This window comes from Podarcis pityusensis (genome assembly GCF_964106645.2).
Source record: "Podarcis pityusensis genome assembly, chromosome: 7".
NCBI lineage: Eukaryota > Metazoa > Chordata > Lepidosauria > Squamata > Lacertidae > Podarcis > Podarcis pityusensis.
Genome location: NC_138031.1, coordinates 3,644,542 through 3,667,604, shown reverse-complemented (window position 1 = coordinate 3,667,604; position 23,063 = coordinate 3,644,542). Strand labels below are relative to the sequence as shown.

The window sequence follows — 23,063 nt, the reverse complement described above, 5'->3', positions numbered from 1 at the left end:
AGTGTCCGCAAGCCTTGCGCGCCCGGCAGGAGGTCCCACCGAGCGCGCGAGGCTTGGGGCAGCAGCCTGTCGCCCGAAGCACGGGGAGCCCTCCGGAGGGCTCCCCGTGCTTCGGGCGAGTGTCTGCAAGCCTTGCGCGCCCGGCAGGAGGTCCCGCCGAGCGCGCGAGGCTTCGGGCGGCAGCTTGTCGCCCGAAGCACGGGGAGCCCTCCGGAGGGCTCCCCGTTCTTCAGGCGAGTGTCTGCAAGCCTTGCGCGCCCGGCAGAAGGTCCCGCCCAGCGCGCAAGGCTTGGGGCTGCAGCTTGTCGCCCGAAGCACGGGGAGCCCTCCGGAGGGCTCCCCTTGCTTCGGGCGAGTGTCTGCAAGCCTTGCGCGCCCGGCAGGAGGTCCCGCCCAGCGCGCAAGGCTTGGGGCTGCAGCTTGTCGCCCGAAGCACGGGGAGCCCTCCGGAGGGCTCCCCGTGCTTCGGGCGAGTGTCTGCAAGCCTTGCGCGCCCGGCAGGAGGTCCCGCCCAGCGCGCAAGGCTTGGGGCTGCAGCTTGTCGCCCGAAGCATGGGGAGCCCTCCGGAGGGCTCCCCGTGCTTCGGACGAGTGTCTGCAAGCCTTGCGCGCCCGGCAGGAGGTCCCGCCCAGCGCGCAAGGCTTGGGGCTGCAGCTTGTCGCCCGAAGCACGGGGAGCCCTCCGGAGGGCTCCCCTTGCTTCGGGCGAGTGTCTGCAAGCCTTGCGCGCCCGGCAGGAGGTCCCGCCCAGCGCGCAAGGCTTGGGGCTGCAGCTTGTCGCCCGAAGCACGGGGAGCCCTCCGGAGGGCTCCCCGTGCTTCGGGCGAGTGTCTGCAAGCCTTGCGCGCCCGGCAGGAGGTCCCGCCCAGCGCGCAAGGCTTGGGGCTGCAGCTTGTCGCCCGAAGCATGGGGAGCCCTCCGGAGGGCTCCCCGTGCTTCGGACGAGTGTCTGCAAGCCTTGCGCGCCCGGCAGGAGGTCCCGCCCAGCGCGCAAGGCTTGGGGCTGCAGCTTGTCGCCCGAAGCACGGGGAGCCCTCCGGAGGGCTCCCCTTGCTTCGGGCGAGTGTCTGCAAGCCTTGCGCGCCCGGCAGGAGGTCCCGCCCAGCGCGCAAGGCTTGGGGCTGCAGCTTGTCACCCGAAGCACGGGGAGCCCTCCGGAGGGCTCCCCTTGCTTCGGGCGAGTGTCTGCAAGCCTTGCGCGCCCGGCAGGAGGTCCCGCCCAGCGCGCAAGGCTTGGGGCTGCAGCTTGTCGCCCGAAGCACGGGGAGCCCTTCGGAGGGCTCCCCTTGCTTCGGGCGAGTGTCTGCAAGCCTTGCGCGCCCGGCAGGAGGTCCCGCCGAGCGCGCAAGGCTTGGGGCGGCAGTCTGTCGCCCGAAGCACGGGGAGCCCTCCGGAGGGCTCCCCGTGCTTCGGGCGAGTGTCTGCAAGCCTCACGCGCCCGGTGGGAGGTCCCGCCGAGCGCGCGAGGCTTGGGGCGGTAGCCTGCAGCCCGAAGCACGCGAGGCTTGGGGCGGCAGCCGCGGGGGGGGGGGGAATAATTTTTTTTATTCATTTCCCCCCCCCAAAAAACGAGGTGCGTCCTATGGACCGGTGCGTCCTATAGAACGAAAAATACGGTATACCCCGCCTATCTGGCTGGGTTTCCCCAGCCACTCTGGGTGCTTCCAACAAAACACTAAAATACAATAAGCTTCTATCATTCTTTGGAATTGTACCTGAAGGAGCGTCTGCACCCCCATCGTTCAGCCTGGACACTGAGGTCCAGCTCCAAGCGCCTTCTGGCAGTACTCTCACTGCAAGAAGTGAAGTTACAGGGAACCAGGCAGAGGGCCTTCTCGGTGGTGGCGCCTTTCTTGTGGAATGCCCTCCCGTCAGATGACAAGGAAATAAACAACTATCCAACTTTTAGAAGACATCTGAAGGCAGCCCTGTTTAGGGAAGTTTTTAATGCCTGATGTTTTATTGTGCTTTTAATTCTGTTGGGAGCCTCCCAGAATTGCTGGGGAAACCCAGCCAGATGGGTGGGGTATAAATGATAATAATATAGTAATAGTAGTAGTAGTAGTAGTAGTAGTGGTAGTAGTAGTATTTGTGTCCCACTCTTCCTCGGTAAAGGCTTAGGCCCCTTGTATTTACGGGACCGCCTCTCCTTGTCTGCCCCGCAGAGGACCTTAAGATCCATGAATAACCACAGCTTAGCGGTCCCGGGCCCTAAGGAAGTCAGATTATCCTCCACCAGGGCCAGGGCCTTCTCAGTGATGGCTCCGACCTGGTGGAATGCTCTGTCCCATGAGATCAGGGCCCTGCAGGATTTAACCTCCTTCCGTTGGGCCTGTAAGACAGAGCTATTCTGCCTGGCCTTTAATTTGAATTCAGCCTGATCTTTTATTTCCCTTCTTTTCCCTCCCCCTCCCCTTTTATGAAGATCACCCGCTATGGGATCCCACAGCTAATTCTCCCCTGGTCTCCTCATTGGCCCAAATAGGACTAATTTAGCCAGCTAGTCCTGGGGATCATCTAATGTTTAATGGATGGATTCCCCCCCCCCAAATTGATTATTGAATCCTGAATTTATTGTTATTCACGTTTCATACTGTATTTTATGCTGTTTTTTGTTGCATCAATTAAGTGTTTTAAATTTGTTGTTAGCCGCCCTGAGCCCGGTTTTCTGAACTGGGAAGGGCGGGGGATAAATAAAAAATTATTATTATTATTATTATTAGGGGTCAAAGTGTTTGAGATGGCTTCCACAGCATTTGGTATAATTCCATAGAATTGTAGAGTTGGAAGGGGTCCCATGTGTCATCTAGTCCAGCCCTCTGCAGTGCAGGAGTGATTGGTAAAGCATCCTTATTGTGTTACAAACACGGTGACTCAGGACTCTCAGCTTCCCGTGATGAAGGACTGAGGATTGCAGAGATCAAGTGTCTTGATTCAGTATAGTTCAAGGCTGCTGAAATATACTCAGAGTCGCAAAGTGATTTCATGCTCTTTATTCAGCTCATAGTGGTGAGGAGGAATGAATAAATGTCCCCTCACAGTATCTGCTTTATATACATTATTTACACAATGGGCTGCACATGATTGGCTAATTCTGGAATTCTACTGTAAGCCAATCAGGTTGTGGATTCACTTCTATCTGGAGCAGGATTGGGTGGTTCCTGCCAACCAATCATACTGCTGCATTGTTCTAGGACCAATCAGACTGCTGCATTCTGAATCCTATTGTTCTAGGACCAATCAGACTGCTGCCTTTTGGATCCTATTGTTCTAGGACCAATCAGACTGCTACAGTTTGGATCCTATTCAACTCAGTACATAACACCCCTCCCCTCTAAGTTCCAGTCCTGCCCGGGAGGTCGCATTCATAGTCCTCAAGGTATGCCGGCGGCCTACGTGTGCGTTGTGGCCTGGGGTGTTCCCTGGTCCGGGCTCCGGGTTCTGGCTCGTGTTCCAAGGATGCTGGCTGTGATGCGGCTGTTTGGTCTGGTGCAACCGGCTCGCTCAGTCGTGGTTCTGGTTCCGGTGTCCTTTCGGCCTCACGGGTCCTCTCTGCATTTACTGATTCTGCCTCTCCGGCTGGCCCCTCCTGCTCTATGGGCCTCACTGCCCCGCTGTTCCCTTGGGACTCCTCTGACCTGTCCTCCTCCTGGTTTTCTCCCGGGAATCGTCGCCGTATCTGGTCGCAGTGGCGGCGCCAGCATTGCCCCCCATCCGTTAGCACCTCGTACGACACGGGGCCAGTGACCCTGGTGATTGTGGCGGGTACCCATGCTGGGCCTGCCCCAAAATTCTTTGCGTACACTGGGTCCTGGGCCTCGAAGGTCCGGGGGTTCCTGCCTTCCCCCACCACTACCTCATCCTGAGCTCTATCGGGGTGAAGGCGGTCCAATCTGATTGCAAGGCGCCGACCCATTAGTAGTTCAGCGGGGCTCCGGCCAGTCGTTGAGCTGGGGGTGCTGTGCTGTGCTAGAAGGAATGTGGCAAGGCGGTACTCCCAGTCCCCTTGCGTCATGCGGCGAAGGGTGTCCTTGGTGGTCCGCACCATGCGTTCTGCTTGGCCATTGGTGGCAGGGTGGAACGGCGCCGAACGGATGTGGCGGATGGCGTTCTGCGCTGTGAAGGTTTGGAATTCTCCTGACGTAAATGCAGTCCCGTTGTCTGAGACGAGAGTGTCAGGGAGCCCGTGGGTTGCAAACAGCCTGCGTAGTACCCGGATGGCTGCGGACGTGGAAGTGGACGGTACCAGTGCGACTTCCAGCCATTTGGTGTAGGAGTCCACCACTATGAAGAATGTTTTCCCCTGAAAGGGGCCAGCGAAATCCACATGCAGGCGTGACCATGGTGCTCGGGCGGACTCCCAGGACTGGACTGGGGCCCTTGGGGGATCTGGGCGGGATTCTTGGCAGGCCTGGCAGTGTTTGACCCAGGCCTCTATCTCTCCATCGATCCCCGGCCACCACACATAACTCCTGGCAAGGGCCTTCATTCTTACTACCCCTGGATGTGTCTCGTGTAGGGCTGTGAGGACCCTTTTGCAGAGGGGCTGGGGAACAACGACTCTGCTTCCCCATAACAGGCACCCCTTGTGGGCCGACAGTTCATGTTTGCGGGTTGTGTAGCCGGCGAATTCTGGCCCGGGGCTGCTGCTGGGCCATCCCCTCCACACCCAGTCCAGGACCCGGGAGATGACCCTATCTTTCTTGGAATGGTGTGCAACTTCTTGTGCCTGAAGACGTCGCTACTGTTCCATACAAAACAATAATGGAACAGCTGAAGGGGCACTTTTCGCCGCAGCCCTCAGTGGTGGCTCGTCGAAATTCTACTGTAAGCCAATCAGGTTGTGGATTCACTTCTATCTGGAGCAGGATTGGGTGGTTCCTGCCAACCAATCATACTGCTGCATTGTTCTAGGACCAATCAGACTGCTGCATTCTGAATCCTATTGTTCTAGGACCAATCAGACTGCTGCCTTTTGGATCCTATTGTTCTAGGACCAATCAGACTGCTACAGTTTGGATCCTATTCAACTCAGTACATAACAGCTGCTTTCAAATCTCGTTTTTGAAACGTACAAAAAAAAATGTAATAGCTTTGATTTAGGCCGTGTAATTATAAAACACACATGCTTTGGGTATGTTTCATGATTGACTCAGTAAATATGCTATCCTTATTCACTGGCAAGTGTGATTAAAAAAGCAAATTTTTATTTCATTTTTCTGGTTGTTGTTGTTGTTGTTTTTGCTGTACCTGCCTGTCATTATTAAAACTCAATGAAGATAAAGAATAAAATAAAATGTCCAGTAGCACCTTATAGACCAACTTAAAAAAGCTTATACGAAAGCTTATACCAGAACAAACTTGTTGTTGTTGTTCAGTCGTTTAGTCGTGTCCGACTCTTCGTGACCCCCTGGACCAGAGCACGCCAGGCACTCCTGTCTTCCACTGCCTCCCACAGTTTGGTCAAACTCATGCTGGTAGCTTTGAGAACACTGTCCCACCATCTCGTCCTCTGTCCTCCCCTTCTCCTTGTGCCCTCCATCTTTCCCAGCTTCAGGGTCTTCTCCAGGGAGTCTTCTCTTCTCATGAGGTGGCCAAAGTCTTGGAGCCTCAACTTCAGGATCTGTCCTTCCAGTGAGCACTCTGGGCTGATTTCCTTCAAAATGGAGAGGTTTGATCTTCTTGCAGTCTATGGGACTCTCAAGAGTCTCCTCCAGTACCACAGACCAACTAAAAAAAGCTTATACAAAAGCTTATACCAGAACAAACTTAGTTGGTCAATAAGGTGCTACTGGACAATTTTTTACTTTTATTATTTTTATTTTGACAGCATCGGACCAACACAGCTACCTACCTAAAAATAAAAAAATAAAAAAATTGAAGAAAAGGAGCCCCAGGTAGCAAACGAGCGATAAAACATTTCATTGTAGCAGTGACTCGGAGCCTCAATGGAACCTCCATGTTTAGGAGCCGCGTATCTCTGAATGTCGCTCGCCGGAGGTGGCGAACGGGCAAAGAACCCTCTTGCCTTGATTCCCTGCTTGCTGCTGTTGGGCAACAAAGGCTGGGAAGGTGGATCTTTGGCCTGATCCTGCGCGGTTCTTCTTATGACTCCTGAGATGACCCCAAACCACAGGGCTTTGCATAACTGCACCCCGTTGGAAAGGTCAGTAGGTGCATCGTGATGCTACAGAGACCTTGCACACCTCTGAGGTGCAGCTACTGGAAAAACCACTCCTGCAACTTCCACAGGGCAGGGCAGGCACCTCAAGCCAGACATTGCTCTTCAGCAACGGCGTAGCGTGGGTTGTCAGCACCTGGGGCAAGGCAAGTAATTTGCGCCCCCTAACCCGGGGCAAGGCAAGTAATTTGCGCCCCCTAACCCCTAACCTGCCGCCGCTGCCAGCTTCTTCTTGCTGCTGCCTGGTCTGGTCTGGTGTGGTTCTCTCCCGCGCTCAGCGCTGCGCTGGGTGGCCGCTGCACTGTCCCTCCCCCAGATAGTCCCTCGCTCTCTCTCTGCACCGCACGCCTGGCACCCACCCCCTCCACAGTGGGCGGCGACCCAGCGGCTCGGATCGGATTTGCACAGCCAGCATTGCAGTGAGTGAGAGAGAGTGAGCCAGGTAGGGGCAGAGAGCTGCGAGCGCGCGCCCCCCCCAGATGTTGCGCCCGGTGCGGCCGGCCCCCCCTGCACCCCCCACGCTACGCCACTGCTCTTCAGTCAACCACATTATCCCAGGACTAGAAGTCGAAGTCGGTGGTGTGATCATGGTGGGTGAATAAAGCATCCACTCAGGGTATTTTGAAATTTTGCAAATGTCGACTCCCCTCTGGAAAGAAAAGAATCGGAGGCTTCAGATTTCAATCTGCTTTAATATTTTAACTTTTGCACATCGGCTGTAATTTTTATCTTTGGGTAAGAAGCTTTTGGGGATGCGGGTGGCGCTGTGGGTTAAGCCACAGAGCCTAGGCCTTGCTGATCAGAAGGTCGGCGGTTCGAATCCCCGCGACGGGGTGAGCTCCTGTTACTCGGTCCCTGCTCCTGCCCACCTAGCAGTTCAAAAGCACGTCAAAGTGCAAGTAGATAAATAGGTACCGCTCCAGCGGGAAGGTAAACGGCGTTTCCGTGCGCTGCTCTGGTTCACCAGAAACGGCTTAGTCATGCTGGCCACATGACCCGGAAGCTGGACGCCGGTTCCCTTGGCCAGTAAAGCGAGATGAGCGCCGCAACCCCAGAGTCGGCCACGACTGGACCTGATGGTCAGGGGTCCCTTTACCTTTTAAGAAGCTTTTGAGGCTGCTGGGTTTGTCTAGTGTTTTTACAGGCGGCATATAGGTTTCCTAAAGTAAATGAATAAAATAGAAGTCGCAGCCCCAATGAAGAGATCGCCTCCTTTCAGACCAGGGCAAAAGGAGAGATCCCGTGAGGTCATTTCAGGCCATTCAGTGAAACTGACAGGGCGTGGATTCAGGAGAGATTGAAGAAAGGATCCCTTTGCTCAGCTTCGTGACTTGCAGAGAGTTTTGTTCATGGGAACATAGGAAACTGCCTTATAGTGAATCAGACTATCCATAGGAACTTAAGAAGAGAATGGATGGGGTATAAATCATCATCATCACCACCATTTCCTGGGTGATGTGGATGTAATTAGGTAGTTGAATGTGCATGTGTACTTTGCCCATTTCCCATCCACTCTGTGCAGCCCCGGGCACTGGCAATCCATGCTATGCCACTGAAGCCATGCAAGTTTGAGACCACCACTGCCCTCCTGCAGGAGTGAGTTCTGCAGGTTACCTACGCGCTGCGTGAAGAAGGGCTTTTTTAGGAGAAAGGAGTGGGAAGCGAGGATGCTGGCACAGATCGCAGTGCATGTGTTGAACTCCTTCCTTGCATGTGTCTTCTGGCACCAAGCAACCATTTATTTCCTGGCAAACACAGGCTCAAAGGAACATGCAACAGGCACGTGACAATTTCAGTTGCATCTGCTTTCACCTCAACAGGTAACATTGCACAAGCGTGAATAGCTAAATCAAATCAACACCAAACATCTCTTCCTTTTTTCATTTATTTCCCCCCGCTTTGGAAGAACATCTAAGCATGACATGATTCTGCTTTTCTTCTGTCCCAGTGCTCATAGGATGCTCACCAGCATCCTGCATAATACACTGATTTACTTTTACTTTGAACTTTTGTGTTACGATCAACTTTTGCGTTAAGATTCCCCTGGGACGACTGCGTTAGTTAAGAGTTATCAGCAGGGCTGAATCTGAAGAAGGAGCATCAGGATTGCACCCCAAAGTCAGCAATGATCCGCATGAAGCAGCATGTAGAACCCTAGGACTGGATCATCTGGCCCAACCCTCTTCAATGCAGGGATCTTTTCGCCCAACGACCCTGAGATTCAAACTCAGGACCCTGAAATTAAGAGTCGCATCTTGTATAACACTATGGTTATACAACAGAGAAGGAACTTTTAGTGGGTGGACCAGTGTAGCGGAGAAAGCGATTTCTGTACCAAGAGGATACCTGCTCATTTCTGGAACAATTAAGAACCTCCGCAATTATGAATTCAATGGTTTTGTGAGTTAATTAAGATTTAAGAATCTTTACAACAGCCACCTAATTTATGTTCTGGAAGCTAGAGCAAGCTTTCTTCGGAAGAGTGCTTGTTGCAGCCCAAGCTCTTGAATGTGATAAAAAAGAAATAGTAAATGGGATATGATACCGTTCCTGTTATATAATATCATTCCTGGAAAGCAGGGAGTTGGACTAGATGGTGCCCCTTCCGACTCTGCAATTCTGTGATCAAATCAAATTCTCATGGGTAAGATTTCAGGCAAGATTTCACATCACACAGAATGCTTGATTTGGGGAGAGAAGGGAGGTAGCTACAGACCACAATTGGGTTAACCTGGAAACATTCCTAGTTAAAGTCTGCAGAAAACATGAAAACTCACAGCCTAGGACCCTCGTACCTACGGGACCACCTCTCCCGGAATGCCCCGCGGAGGAACTTAAGGTCCATGAATAGCAACACCCTAGAGGTCCTGGGCCCTAAGGAAGTCAGATTAGCCTCAACCAGAGCCAGGGCCTTTTCAGTGATGGCTCCGGCCTGGTGGAACGCTCTGCCTCATGAGACCAGGGCCCTGCAGGATCTGATTTCGTTCCACAGGGCCTGTAAGACAGAGTTGTTCCGCCTGGCCTTTGGCTTGGAATCAACTTGATCCCCTTCCCCTCTTTCCTTTCTCCTTCTGTGATTGAACTCCTATTTGGGGACTTCCCTGGCTTTTTTCTGGCCCATATAGGACCAGTCTGGATAGTTGGCCTTGGTGAAGATTTGACGTTTTCATCCCCAAAAAGTTTTTGATTTGAGTTTCTACTGAAATGAGGCTGCATTTTAATGTTCTGCTTAATCTTGTTTTAAAGTTGTATTTTAATCAATGGTTTTTATACCTGGTGTTAGCCGCCCTGAGCCCGGTCTTGGCTGGGGAGGGCGGGGTATAAATAAAATTTATTATTATTATTATTATTATTATTATTATTATTATTATTTGTTAGCCAAGGTTACAATCTGCCTTTCATGTCCATAAAATGCATATATTCATGAAAATGACATACAAAAAAAATCTTTATATGGGGGGGAATTGCTTGCAAAAAAATGAGTGCGTGTGAGGAAAATATGCAATAAAATGCCGATAAAGTTTTGAGAGGGCTTTTTAAAAACCACAGGCAAATGCAGCAATGCGGAGAACTAAATTTAAGGTTGGGAAAGCGAGGAAACGAAATCAACAGGCTCGTGGATCCCTCTCCGAAAGAGGCCCCAAAATTGTCAAGCTTACATCCACTTCCTATCGCTGGACCCCTGTGTTTTATTGATGAAAACACACTTTTCACATACAGATTATAACCAACTGAGGCTGGGAATTAAAACAAGACTGGGGAATCCTGAGGAGGCTCACTCAAATTTAGTTCTATCAAATCCACAGGACTTTAACTTCAGAGAAAATGCACTTAGGACAGGAATGTTCCTTTGAAATGCACTTAGAATTCAATTTTCCAGCCCCCGGTGCCCCCTAATGAATGTGATCTATAATTTTATAGCCCCACAAATAGAAAAGGAGAACAATCTGGGTGAAAGTTCTTTGCCCGAAGCTTCAAGGTCCAACCCAGGGAATTGCACTGGCAAGAGGAACCACGATGGCAAGCAGCTCCACATTGCCAGGTCTCGTTCTGGCCGCTCCGTTCCGGTTGCAAAAGTCTCTCTGGCAGCAGGATGTGGAAACGCCATGCTGCTTGGTTTCGGCGCATTCCAGCGCGCACGTCTTGGAGACATGTGCCGTGCTTGAGGAGCCTTGATCAACGAAGGAATAGCAAGAGAGAGGGAGGGGAGTTAAGGAGAAGTCTCACCCATTCCTGGTATGCTGTTCTGGCTCCCCACATCCTAATCCATAATCAATAGGCAACCTTGCAGCTTGTGACCTCATCTGAGAATGAAGGGATGTTGGCACATGTTGTTGCTGGGAAATCCAACCCTACCCAGAAGACTTAATCCTACTGAGAAGTTCCAGAGAAATGTGATCATGCATTCCAGCTGTCCCCATTGACAAGGATATTCCCTGTTTCCTGATACAGTGGTACCTCGGGTTAAGAACTTAATTCGTTCTGGAGGTCTGTTCTTAACCTGAAACTGTTCTTAACCTGAAGCACCACTTTAGCTAATGGGGCCTCCCGCTGCCGCCGCGCCACCGGAGCACAATTTCTGTTCTCATCCTGAAGCAAAGTTCTTAACCCGAGGTACTATTTCTGGGTTAGCGGAGTCTGTAACCTGAAGCATATGTAACCCGAGGTACCACTGTGCAGTCATACCCCATGTTACATTTGCTTCAGGTTGCGCGTTTTCAGGTTGTGTCCTGCGGCGACCCAGAAGTACCGGAAAGGGTTACTTCTGGGTTTTGTCGCTCGTGCATGTACAGATGCGCAAAATGACGTCACACGCATGCGCAGAAGTGGCAAATCGCGACCCGCGCGTGCGCAGACATGCAGATGCAGGTTGCGTTCCTTTCAGGTTGCGAACGGGGCTCCGGAACAGATCCCATTCGCAACCAGAGGTACCACTGTAACTCTCCCTGATGAACCATTGATTCTACTAGCAAGAGGTGGGTTCTGCTGTAGCAGGCCAAGAGCCAGCAAGGGAACTCGACTCTGAGCTTTCAGGGAGTTTTTAAAGTAAGTTTCTAGCCTTTGTAGAAGGAAAGTTAGGAAGCAAAAGGTGTAGGCACTATTGGCAGCACCTGCCTACTGAGAAGTGAGCTTGCTCTTCACCCCCTTGTAGTGGGATGTAGGAACTTGCCATCTTCTGAGTCAGACCATTGGTCCATCTGACTCAGTATTGTCTACACTGACTGGCAGCTACCAGGAGTTGCGGGCAAAGATAAAACCTGGGACCCTTTGCTTGCAAAGCAGATCCTCTACCAGCAAGCTATGGCCCTTACCCAGTGTTTTTAACCCAGGAATGGACTCAGTGTGGTCACTGGCAAGTGCGATAGAGAAATCTAAGGAGTCGTACACACATTCCAAGGAAGATGTGAGCAGCTTCCAAATGAGCCAAGATGTCCCTTCTGCAGACCATGAAGAAGGGACCTCTGGTTCATTGGTAGTTGCTGTTTTTTCATCTTCCCTCATACAGAAGTGGTTGTTGTACAGGCAAACTAGCCGAGAAATCCAGAATTTTAGTCCAAAATTCCAAAACATAGAACCAAAGAACAGAGTTCATGTTCATACAAAAAAAGTTGTTGTTGTTACTACGTAAATAAATTTTTACAGTGCTTTTTTTCTTTAAAAAATGTTTAGGGGTACTCTCATTTTGACTCAAGAAAAACATCATTTTATAATTCCAATTGGGAAAAGTAAATACAGTAAATGGACAAAAGTACAAAGATTTAGGGGTATGCGTATCCCTGCATCCCCCCCAGGTAAAAAAGAACTGAATTTGTATACCATTTTTTTCTATCCGTAGATCTCAGGACCATTCACAACATAAAATTACAATATAAAAAACACAAAATACATAATAAAAACAAGAACAAAAGGAAACTAATTACTCTGCTAATCCTAATGCGAATAAATCCCATCCATATTGCAAAGACGGGAACGCTAAGGCAGAGAGTGAGAGCGATGCAAGCCTTGCACTTGCGAAATATTTAAAACATTTTTATGGCAACGCTGGGCAGGTTCAGTATCAGGTGCCTTGGCTGCTTGCCCCTCTTCCTTACCGATCATTTCACATGCTGATATTAGATGCAAACCAGCTGCCGGGAGCATGGCTGCTTTTCCAAAGGCGTGACTCAACTTACCCGTCTCCGATGGCCCAACCGTGGTCTTGCAGTACTTGTCAAGCTCTGAGCACACCGTGGGGATCATGCAGTGGGAGCTGTTGGAATGCGTGGCGCAAGAGTAGCATTTCAGCGACAGAGCTGGAGAAGGAAGGCGAGGAGAATTAATGCAAAAGCCCCCCATCACTCGCAGTAAAATATGTTGTCGTCCACTAAAGATGTACCTCCACTGACAGGCGCAGTCTACCCCTATGAGAACAGGATAACGGACTAGGAGGCCTGATCCAACAGCTCTTCTTACACCACTTGGACTGGGGCTATTATCCTTGTCCAACACGCTTGCAAACAATGGATTCTGACTGCCACACTCAACCCACTTCTCAATCACCAGATTTCTCCCCGGCAAGAACTCTATCCATAAATTATCGCATTCTGCACTGCCTCCATATTAATCAGATTCCAGTGTTGCTCCGTCTCTCGGACTGCCAGATTCTTCTCCGACTCCACCGCCTTTGAAAAGCTGCGTGTCGGGCAGAAATTCAACAGGTGAGTCTTTCTCCCACCACACCATCAGGGTTTCTTCAGCTGTGATTTCTGCACTGCATGGGGTTGGACTAGATGACCGCATGGGGTCCCTTCTCAATCCTACAATTCTACGATTCTGTGATCCACACTGGGAATCATTTTACTTTTGTCTCCCTGCCGTGCAGTTCTTAAAAGCAAGGCGAGGGAACCTTGCGGCGGTGTGTATGGACAAAGAAAACAGTCTCCTTTCTCACCTTTGCCTGACCAAAGGACGGCAGCCAAAACAGTAACCAGAAGGCTCCTCATCTTCTTCTGATGACAAGAGGAAGCTGCTTCGCAGAATATATACAGGCACGCCCTAAATTCAGCTTCGGTCACCATAAAGTCTGGCATTCACAGGACTGGGATCTAAATCAGGATTGCACCACTCACAATAGCCTCAGCGTTACTTTTAAATAGTTTTCGGGTGTCGCGGTCTTCTACAGTCAGCGCCTAATTCCTGCGTCAAGAGGTGCTGGGATCAAGCCTCTCTGGCTATTGCTTGCAAGCCCTTCTCGCTGGTATAATAAAGTCCTTGGAGTCTGTAATTTTTGTTGTCATCACCATCATTATCCTCATTCTTTCATCGCTTTTTACAGTGCCTCGTGCAAGGTAAAAATAGAAACATAATGCACAGAGACCAATATAAAAATACAGCAATAAAACAAGACCTAAAGCGCTTGTCCCAAAATAAAAAATGAGAAAATAATGCATCCTCTCTGGAAAGAAATGGCAAAACTACTCCGAAATGGCAAAACTGACTGGAAAGCTCAGGAACCAAGAATTCAAAAAATTTCCAAGAAAGATTGGGGGGGGGGATTATAATTTATATAGGAGAGCGCTATAAGCAGATGAAAACATTAGCAGGATTTTAATCTCACTTGTAATGTAACAAATACTATGGACAATATGGAGAGATGGAAAATATAATTATGAAAAGCAGTTGCAAAAGTTGACAGTAGGACCTATGGAGGGGAATGGGGGGGGGGGGAGTCTTGAGATTCAGAGTACCGTAATCTCTTTATATGCATTTGGTTTTGTTATAAATTTATATTTGTAAAATCAAATAAAAACGATTTCCAATAAAAAAAGGAAAAGGAAAAGAATGAGGAGCCCGGACAGAGGCTGAGGGCATAACTGGTTAACCTGCAAATCAAAGGCCGAAGGCCTGTGGGTTTTGTCTGCTGCCTCACAACTGACAATGGGGGAACCGGCATGTTGCCCTGGGGAGAGCATGCACAAGTGCGGGGCCACCACTGAAAAGGCCCCTTCTCAGGTTGCCTCTCTGTGTGCTTCCCTCAAAGGCAACATCATGGAGAAGGGAATTGCTCAGGGCTTTGTGTCGACCATAATGACCAGGGACCGGTCTCAAGTAGAATCAGGTCCCACTCAGGCTGCAGGGCACATTTCTGCTCTTTGCAATGTGTTTGTGTGTGTCTATGAATTAATATAGCTACATGTATTTATTGCATTAATATCCCACCTTTGGCCCCCCCAAGGAACTCAACGTGGCACTCATGGTTGTGTTGACATTTCCATTCCACCGTAAGGAACAGACATGGGATTGTTACGTGTCACATGTCTGTTTACATTCCAGCACAGTATGCTGGGAACTTCCGTTGTATTGCTTTTGCTTTTCCCATTCTCTCTGAGACGACGAGAGCATAGCTGTCAACTGTCCCTTATTTGGTGGGAAACTCCCTTATCCCAGCGCCGTGTCCTGCTGCTGTCCCTTATTGATGATGTCCCTTAAATTTCCCGGGTTTCAAAGGAAGCAGCTCCTCTCCCTCCCTCCCTGCCGGCCAGGAAGGAGGGAGGCTCCAACTGTGTGGCTTGGCTGCGTTGCTCACCCAATAAGGAGTCTGAGAACGACTGGGGGGTGGAGCTTGCATGCCTTGTGCCGATCAAATCGGCCGCATTGCCTGGGGACTCGCCTTTGCTCAGCGCTTCCCAGTGGAGAGGTGATGGTGGTTTTCCTTGCTGCATCCCCTTTGCCGGGTTGCTGCGCTGTGGGAACCACCGCTTGAGGCTTCGTTTGGCTGCTGGCTGGGCTTTCTGCCTTTGGCTCGGAGGGGCTCAGAAGTTGAACATACCTGTGCTCAGAAACGGATGGATACATCATCGAGGGCCCACTCACCCTTGCCAGGGAAAAGGTCTGTCTGGAGCTGGGGCACATGGTGGGGGGGAATGAAATCACTTATTTTGGCTGCTGATCCCGTATTTTCAAATCTGTAAGTTGACAGCTATGCACGAGAGAGACATGTTTCTTTGCCCTGATTTATGATTAATAAATCTGTAGTTGTAGTATGCATCCACAAGCCTCATGCCTATTCTGTGCTCGCAGTTCTCTCTGCTGATAGCGTGCCCTGGCTTTGAAGCCCGGGTCGCTGATTTACGTCGCAGCACGGGCTGATGGATGGAGACGGCACAGCTGGGGCTTGCCAGCTGGCCTCCCGGCCCTCTGCATGTTGACAGGTTCTTCCCCTCCCTATTCAGTCCCCACAACAACCTCCCTGCAAGGTAGGATAGGCTGAGAGCGAGTGACTGTCCCAAAGTCACCCAGTAAGCTTCACGGCCGCAGAATTTACACAGAAGTAGACTTACAATGGAATTCTCCTAGTTTGTTGCCACTGGCACAGTGGTAAACAGCGCTCCCAAATTCCAGCCAATTTTTGGTTCTGTAAATAAAGATCACCTAGTACAAAAAATAAATTCCTCGAAATCTATTGGTTTTTGTCACTGCAGTTTTCTTTTTTTCTTCATTCCAGTCAATGTCAACATGTTTGGGTTATTTAAAAAATGTCCCATGTGTTTTTTCTATTATTATTATTATTATTACCTGACTTGCTGGGTTTTTTAATTTAATTTTTACACATAGAACAAGCTTCCTGCTTTTAATTTTCACGCACAACCCCATGAAGGGCTCTAAACTGGGGAGAGAGTTTACTGACACTCAAGGAGACTCAACACCCAAATAAGGCAAAAAGTATTGATGGAAACCAAAGAAATGTAAGATTTTGAAGCAAGTTGCTCCCACCTTTGTTTTCAGCACACACATTTGAAAAACCCGAAGTCTGTCATAGACAAAAATACTCATATTTTAATGAACAGCTTTCCAGGCAACTTAACATCAAACAAGCCGTAAACAATCCATCGCCCAAGAACCTGAGTTCCTTGAATGTGACTTTAGAAAAATACTAGACTCCAGAGCACTTCTGAGAAGCCGGAATTGCGTTATAGGCGTGTTTGGTTCATGTGTGGCAAAAAGCACCAGTTACCATTTTGTATGGAAACAAAAATCCATTTGTAGCACCGCACCACTCTCAATTTGTAGGAATACAAGCAAACTAGAAGCATTTTTATCAGGATTGTGGCGTAGTAGTGTTATTCTTCCAGTAGAAATCTTTGAACCACCCACCGCGATAACTTTGAAATATTATTTAAGAGTTCTTTTCATGGATAAACTTCCACTCCAGACCGACAGCACAAACCTGTGAAATCACGCTGTTCCCCCCCAACCCCAATTTCATGGCTTATGTTGCGCCTGCAAACAGGAATTTTCTGAACAAGGATGCCTTCTTAAATCAAATCACAATGATTACACTGAAATTGAACCAAGTGCTGTAGGTTTGTCAGTACATAGCGTAAACCAAAGGTTCTTGTGTGATTTCAGGCGACAGCTACCAAATGCTCCGGCAGGTAATGGTGGCGTTTTCCCAACTTTTTCATAAACATAACTTCTCCTGCCTTCTGGTGCAGTAGGTAGCGATTTGGGCATTTCTTCCTGTGGGTTTTGGAGGAGATTTGTTGTTTCGAAGTACTCACCTGTCTGCTCTTCATCTTTGCCCAACCGCCTAGACTCTTTTGACTACAGATACAGTTGCTTGCTTCAACGTATTCCCTAACACATGGGTAGGCAAACTAAGGTCCGGGGGCTAGATCTGGCCCAATCGCCTTCCCGCGGATGGTCCGGGAATCAGTGTGTTTTTACATGGGTAGAATATGCCCTTTTATTTAAAATGCATCTCTGGGTTATTTGTGGGGCCTGCCTGGTGTTTTTACATGAGTAGAATGTGTGCTTTTATTTAAAATGCATCTCTGGGTTATTTGTGGGGCCTGCCTGGTGTTTTTACATGAGTAGAATGTGTGCTTTTATTTAAAATGCATCTCTGGGTTATTTGTGGGGCACAGGAATTTGTTCATATTTTTTTCCCAAAATATAGTCCGGCCCCCCACAAGGTCTGAGGGACAGTGGATTGACCCCCTGCTGAAAAAGTTTGCTGACCCCTGCCCTAACAGGACCCAGGAGCTTTCAAAGCACAGCCAGAGATTCCCAAACTTGCAAAATTCGTGAAGCAAGGCATGGGATGAAGAGCGTCTCTGATACAGAGGGCACAGACTGGATTAGGAAAACCTAACCAAAGTTTTCGCCAGAGTCTTCTTTCAGAAAACAGTCCCTGCACTATTTCTGGCCAGCTTTAGTGTTCCTTCATTTTAAAAAAAGGGGGGTAGGCTATGCACCCTTTAAAAAGGTTGGAGATGTGAGGCTGCTTGTGACTCCCACATTCAGAACCCCCCAAATTTATTGCAACACCCACAACCATAGTCTAAGCAAAATGGTAAAAGCACACTTTTACTCTCGCAATGACCTGACCATCTCATGAAGTCAGGCAAAATACACGTGAAACTCGAAAAATTAGAATATTGTGGAAAAGTTCATTTATTTCAGTAATTCAACTTAAAAGGTGAAACTAATATATGAGATAGACTCATGACATGCAAAGCGAGATATGTCAAGCCTTTATTTGTTATAATTGTGATGACTGAGAGACCATTTAAAGGCTCAGGAACCCATTGCAGGTGTTATAGGTTGAATAGCTACTGTACCTTTTCACAATATTCTAATTTTCTGAGATTGTTAATTTGGGGTTTTCATCAGCTGTACATAATCATCACAATTATAACAAATAAAGGCTTGACATATCTTGCTTTGCATGTCGTGAGTCTCTCTCATATATTAGTTTCACCTTTTAAGATGAATTACTGAAATAAATGAACTTTTCCATGATATTCTAATTTTTCAAGTTTCACCTGTACAATGGCTAGAGATACCTTTACTGTATCAAAGCATGAATTGGCTTAAATCATAATGGCTTCCCTCAAATAACCCTGGGATAATGATGATGATGATTTTTTTCATGTTTACAGACACACCTCGTCCCCACTGCAGAACTGTACAGTCAAACCTTGGACCCTGAACGCCTCTGTTTCAGAATGCCAAAAACCCGAAAGTAAATGCTCCGGTTTTCAAACGTTTTTCAGAAGCCAAACGTCCAACACGGCTTTGGCTGAGTGCAGGAAGCTCCTGCAACCAATCGGAAGCCGAGCCTTGGTTATCGAACATTTCGGAAGTCAGATGGGCTTCCAGAGCGGATTATGTTTGACAACAGAGGTTTGACTGGATCTGCTAAGGTCTTTTGAGGAGGAGAGGGAGCCACGAGTGGGGGAAATCAGTTTAAATCTGTGCTGCAGAAAGGACCAAAGAGCCCCCTGTTGCAGCCACAGAGCCCCCAAGAAGAGACTGGCAATTTGGCTCCCCATCTTAGACCTTTTTGCACAAAACACAGGCACCACTCCTTCCTTTAGAGATGTATTTTTTGCTTGCAAAAGAAAAGAAAAACGGGGTCACAACGAAGGCACGAAAATGAGGTAGCCGGGATCTCCTCAGAATACAAAATCTTCGTCTGCCATATCTATCGCCCACGCAAACTTTTCCCTCTGGGTCTTGTTAAAAATCTTCTCAATGGGCACGCAAAACCTTTTACACCTGTGGGCAAAAAAATCACATCAGGGCACCTTTTTGGTATCAAAGCCGGGCTTCTTGGGCCTTTGGGTTCAGGTCTCACGCAACCCCCTGCTTTGAAAAGAGCTGCAGTGGTTGGGAGTTAATTTCCGGGCCCAGTTCAAGATGCTTGTATGGGTGTTTGAAGCCCCAAATAACTCAGGTCCGGAATAACTGAAGGGCCGCCTCCTTCCCTACGGACCCTCTCAGGTGCTGAGATCGGGAGAGGAAGCCCTCTTGGTAGTTCCTCCACCCTCAGAGACTCAGAGGGTGGTGGCCCAGGGGGACAGGGCCTTCTCTGTGGTGGCCCCTAAGCTGTGCAACTCCCTCCCCACAGAATTGCACCTGGCACCTTCATTGTACAGCTTCCGGAGGATGCTGAAAATGCACCTCTTTGCCCTGGCCTTTGAGGTGTAAGTTTTCAGGATCCTGTGACCGTATGCTGTTCCAAACGATTTTTAATATTGCGTTTTAATTGTTGCAACCCGAACCCTGGGACTTTAGGGTGGAGGGCAGGCAAATCCTAGCAATCATGACCGGGCTTCCGCTTTTGCACCAAACACACAGCAGGACCGTCCTTCCCCAGGCATGTCAACCCACCAGGCCACACTGATGCGCGGGTCCAGGTAATTCAGCTTCGAGGTGCCCAGAGCGATCTGCTTGTTCTCCTCTTTGTCCGTGGCTTGCAGGACCAGCTTCTCCAGCTGCTCTTCCAACTTCTCTACGTGCTTCTGCTTCTTTTCTAAAGCGCTGGTTCGGAAGAGAGGAAGAGCGCACATGAGAACGCAACAGCAACCGACAAAGCGAGCCGTTAGTCCTCATGGTTCGCTACCAGAATAGCTTGGCAGGTTTCCTTATTCACATTCCGACTGTGCCCTCTGTCCCTGTAGTCCAGGCATAGGCAAACTCGGCCCGCCAGCTGTTTTGGAACTACAATTCCCATCATCCCTGACCACTGGTCCTGTTAGCTAGGGGTGATGGGAGTTGTAGTCCCAAAACAGCTGGAGGGCCGAGTTTGCCTATGCCTGCTATAGTCTAATATTTCAGGCTGCTTGGCTGTTTATTTATTTAACAAAACTTATATACAGCTTAATTGTAAAGGCAAACCGCCACCGCCACCCCAAAGGAATTTACAAAAATAAAATAACTTTCTAGTTTTAAAAGGCAACTGACAGGACACGCGAAGAAGTCTGTGAAATTAGGACATGGCAAGAGGTTTGTAACACTTTGCACAGTGAGTTTGGCTGGCAGCCAATCTGGGATAGATGAAGCGATGTGCATTGCTTTGTAATGATTTGTTGCGTCTCTGGACCGTAATAAAGATTGATTGATTGATTGATTGATTGATAGATGAAAAGGAGGGGGTATTCATAAAACAAATAACTACCAAACTTTTAGAAGACATCTGAAGAAAGCCCTGTTTAGGGAAGCTTTTAATGTTTAATAGGTTATTGTATTTTAGTGTTTTGTTGGAAGACGCCCAGAGTGGCTGGAAAAACCCAGCCAGATGGGCGGGGTATTAATAAATTATTATTATTATTATTATTATTAGGGGGGACAGACAACTCTAGCATATAATGATGTTTATCGCATAAGTGACCGCTTTGCCAAGGTTACCCTGCAAGCACCTGCATATGGGAAAAAGAACCATACTGAATTAGTTCCCCGCATGCCACTTCTATGATGAACCTCCTAACAGTTAATTGAAAGGACAACCCAGGACACAAAAGGCACCGGCTTCACTCACGCTTTAGATTTCACATCCCTTTTACTTCTGCAATCTGCCTTTGCCTTCTTGAGCTCCAGCTTTGCATCGCACAACTGGTCCCTTTTGACATTGATCTGGAACGGCAAAAAGCATGGTGGGTTCAGGTCTTGTCTTTGTAGGCAAGTGTGGATGGGCTACAAGTTCTTCTCCGCATTCCTGTCTTGCATCCAGCTTAACTGTCTCGCCAGAGTGGTGCATGCTCTGGTTATCTCCCCCTTGGGCTATTGAAATGCGCTCTATGTGGGGCTACCTTTGAAGACGAACCGGAAACTGCAATTAATCCAGAATGCGGCAGCTAGACTGGTGACTGGGAGCGGCCACCGAGACCACATAACACCGGTCCTGAAAGACCTATGTTGGCTCCCAGTACATTTCCGAGCACAATTCAAAGTGTTGGTGCTGACCTTTAAAGCCCTAAACGGCCTCGGTCCAGCATACCTGAAGGAGAGTCTCCACCTCCATCATTCAACCCAGACACTGAGGTCCAGCGCCGAGGGCCTTCTGGTGGTTCCCTCGCTGCAAGAAGTGAGGTTACAGGGAACCAGGCAGAGGGCCTTCTTGGTGGTGGTGCCCGCTCTGTGGAACGCCCTCCCATCAGATGTCAAGGAAATAAACAACTATCCGACTTTTAGAAGACATCTGAAGGCAGCCCTCTTTAGGGAATTTTTAATGTTTGAATGTTTTATGATGTTTTTAATTTTATGATGTTTTTAATATTCTATTGGGAGCTGCCCAGAGTGGCCAGATGCACGGGGTAGAAATAAATTATGATTATTATTATTATTAGCCACCCAGCTGTTCAGCCCCAACAGCGCACCAGAAAGCTTTGTGCAAGAAAATCAGGAGGAGGGCTGGATCAGCAAAACAGATGGAGATAAGCCCTTGGATTGTCTCAGCGCCCCCTCTGCTGGGTTACCTTAGCCTGGAGGTTTTGCATGGACTTCTCGAAGGTTTTCGGAGTTGCCCGCTGGTGGTTGCAAAGGATGGCGACTGCGCGGTTGGCTCGGTTGTAGGAGAGGAGCTTGGCAGCCACGTTGTCGTCCTCTGTCAGGAACCAAAAGGCAAGGCTGAGGTGGGATTTGTGTAGGTGTATCTGTGTTTCTGTAGGGACTCGGGTGGCGCTGTCGGTTAAACCACAGAGCCTAGGGCTTGCCGATCAGAAGGTCGGCGGTTCGAATCCCAGCGACGGGGTGAGCTTCCGTTGCTCGGCCCCTGCTCCTGCCCACCTAGCAGTTCAAAAGCATGTCAAAGTGCAAGTAGATAAATAGGTACCACTCCGGCGGGAAGGTAAATGGCGTTTCCGTGCGCTGCTCTGGTTCGCCAGAAGCGGCTTAGTCATGCTGGCCACATGACCCGGAAGCTGTACGCCGGCTCCCTCGGCCAATAAAGTGAGATGAGCGCCCCAACCCGAGTTGGCCACGACTGGACCTAATGGTCAGGGGTCCCTTTACCTTTATCTGTATTTCTGACACAGGGGCTATCAGGAGCCAGCACGATTGCACCAGGCACCAGCCTCGTTGCAAATGCAAGCATTCATAGGAACACATGAACTTTTCTGATAAGACCGGTAGCCCCTCCATCCCAGCATAGCCAACACTGACTTGCAGCTACAGGGGGTGAGGGTGCGATCTTCCCCATCTATGCTGGGGGCTCTCCCAGTTTCTGACAACAGACCCCACCCTCTTGCACCTCTGAATACCAGTTGCTCGTAGGGCCGGGCAATATATCGACATATCGTCCCAAACTGGTTTGAAGTCCATATTGCGATAACATTTTCTAAACATCTGACCTGCCAATATATTGCAAATCATGGTGTGTGTGTGTGTGTGTGTGCTCTGCAAAAATCGCAATGTGGGGAAAACCGTGAAGCCAGCCAATGCTTCAACATGGCTTCATCCTTATTTCAGACCTCGTGATATATCACAATGTTTAGCTGGTGATATATCGCGATGTTGAAAACCAGGTATCACCTAGTCACTAGGGATCGTAAGATCTCTCCCCTTGTGGCCTTCACAGAGGATAAAGTTCTCAACATCTCCTAGTCACAACAGCTACATTCTGCCTTGACTGTTGCAGCAGGAATGTTCCTAAAGGCTAGTTCCTGGAAACGCAAGCGGGGAAAAGTGATCTTGTGCTCAAACCCTGCTTGGGGGCTTCCCAGACACGTCTGCTTGGCCACGGTGAGGACAGGAGAATGGATCCGATAGGACCTTGGCCTGATCCTGCAGCCAGACCCTTCTTACGTTCTCCTAAACTTGAGCACCACCCGAATTCAAGAGGGATTTGACGTTGCATTCCCCATTTGGAACAGGAGCACATCTTCCCTCCCATCTCAAAACTGTGTGTACAGCGGTACCTCGGGTTAAGGACTTACCGTATTTTTCGCCCCATAGGGCGCACCGCCCCATAGGACGCACCTAGTTTTTTGGGGGGAGGGGAAATAAAGAAAAAAAAATATTTCCCCCCCAGGCGCGGGGCTGGCGCGGGGAAAGCCCGAGCTTCCCCCAACCCCAGCCCCGAGAACAGCCTGCTATCCGCAAGCCTAGGGAGCCCGGC

General features: G+C 49.3%; 3 protein-coding genes and 1 long non-coding RNA gene across 7 annotated transcripts in view; 2 read left to right on the top strand and 2 right to left on the bottom strand.

The window, feature by feature from the left end:
* Positions 1-23,063, top strand: part of RHPN1 (rhophilin Rho GTPase binding protein 1) — a 154,893-nt gene that overhangs the window by 35,949 nt on the left and 95,881 nt on the right. The gene's annotated exons all lie outside the window — the stretch shown is intronic.
* On the bottom strand, positions 9,845-13,629 carry LOC308480916 (lymphocyte antigen 6E-like). Its single transcript, XM_081012910.1, has 3 exons — positions 13,113-13,629; positions 12,355-12,474; positions 9,845-10,352 (listed from the first exon to the last, which is right to left on the bottom strand). The coding sequence occupies exons 1-3, from the start codon at positions 13,249-13,251 to the stop codon at positions 10,156-10,158; spliced, it is 456 nt and encodes a 151-aa protein (XP_080869036.1). The 5' UTR covers positions 13,252-13,629; the 3' UTR covers positions 9,845-10,155.
* On the top strand, positions 12,481-15,623 carry LOC308480984. Its single transcript, XR_013988386.1, has 2 exons — positions 12,481-12,879; positions 13,044-15,623. It is a non-coding gene; the product is annotated as an uncharacterized lncRNA (long non-coding RNA).
* TOP1MT (DNA topoisomerase I mitochondrial) overlaps positions 18,535-23,063 on the bottom strand; it is a 38,365-nt gene continuing 33,836 nt past the window's right edge. For all 4 annotated transcript variants that reach the window (XM_081012544.1, XM_081012545.1, XM_081012547.1 and 1 more), the window contains 4 exons: positions 21,424-21,551; positions 20,487-20,581; positions 19,340-19,489; positions 18,535-18,724 (listed from right to left, as the gene is read on the bottom strand). In XM_081012544.1, coding sequence (XP_080868670.1) covers positions 18,622-18,724; positions 19,340-19,489; positions 20,487-20,581; positions 21,424-21,551 — 476 coding nt within the window. In that variant the 3' untranslated portion in view covers positions 18,535-18,621. The remainder of the gene's footprint in view (positions 18,725-19,339; positions 19,490-20,486; positions 20,582-21,423; positions 21,552-23,063) is intronic.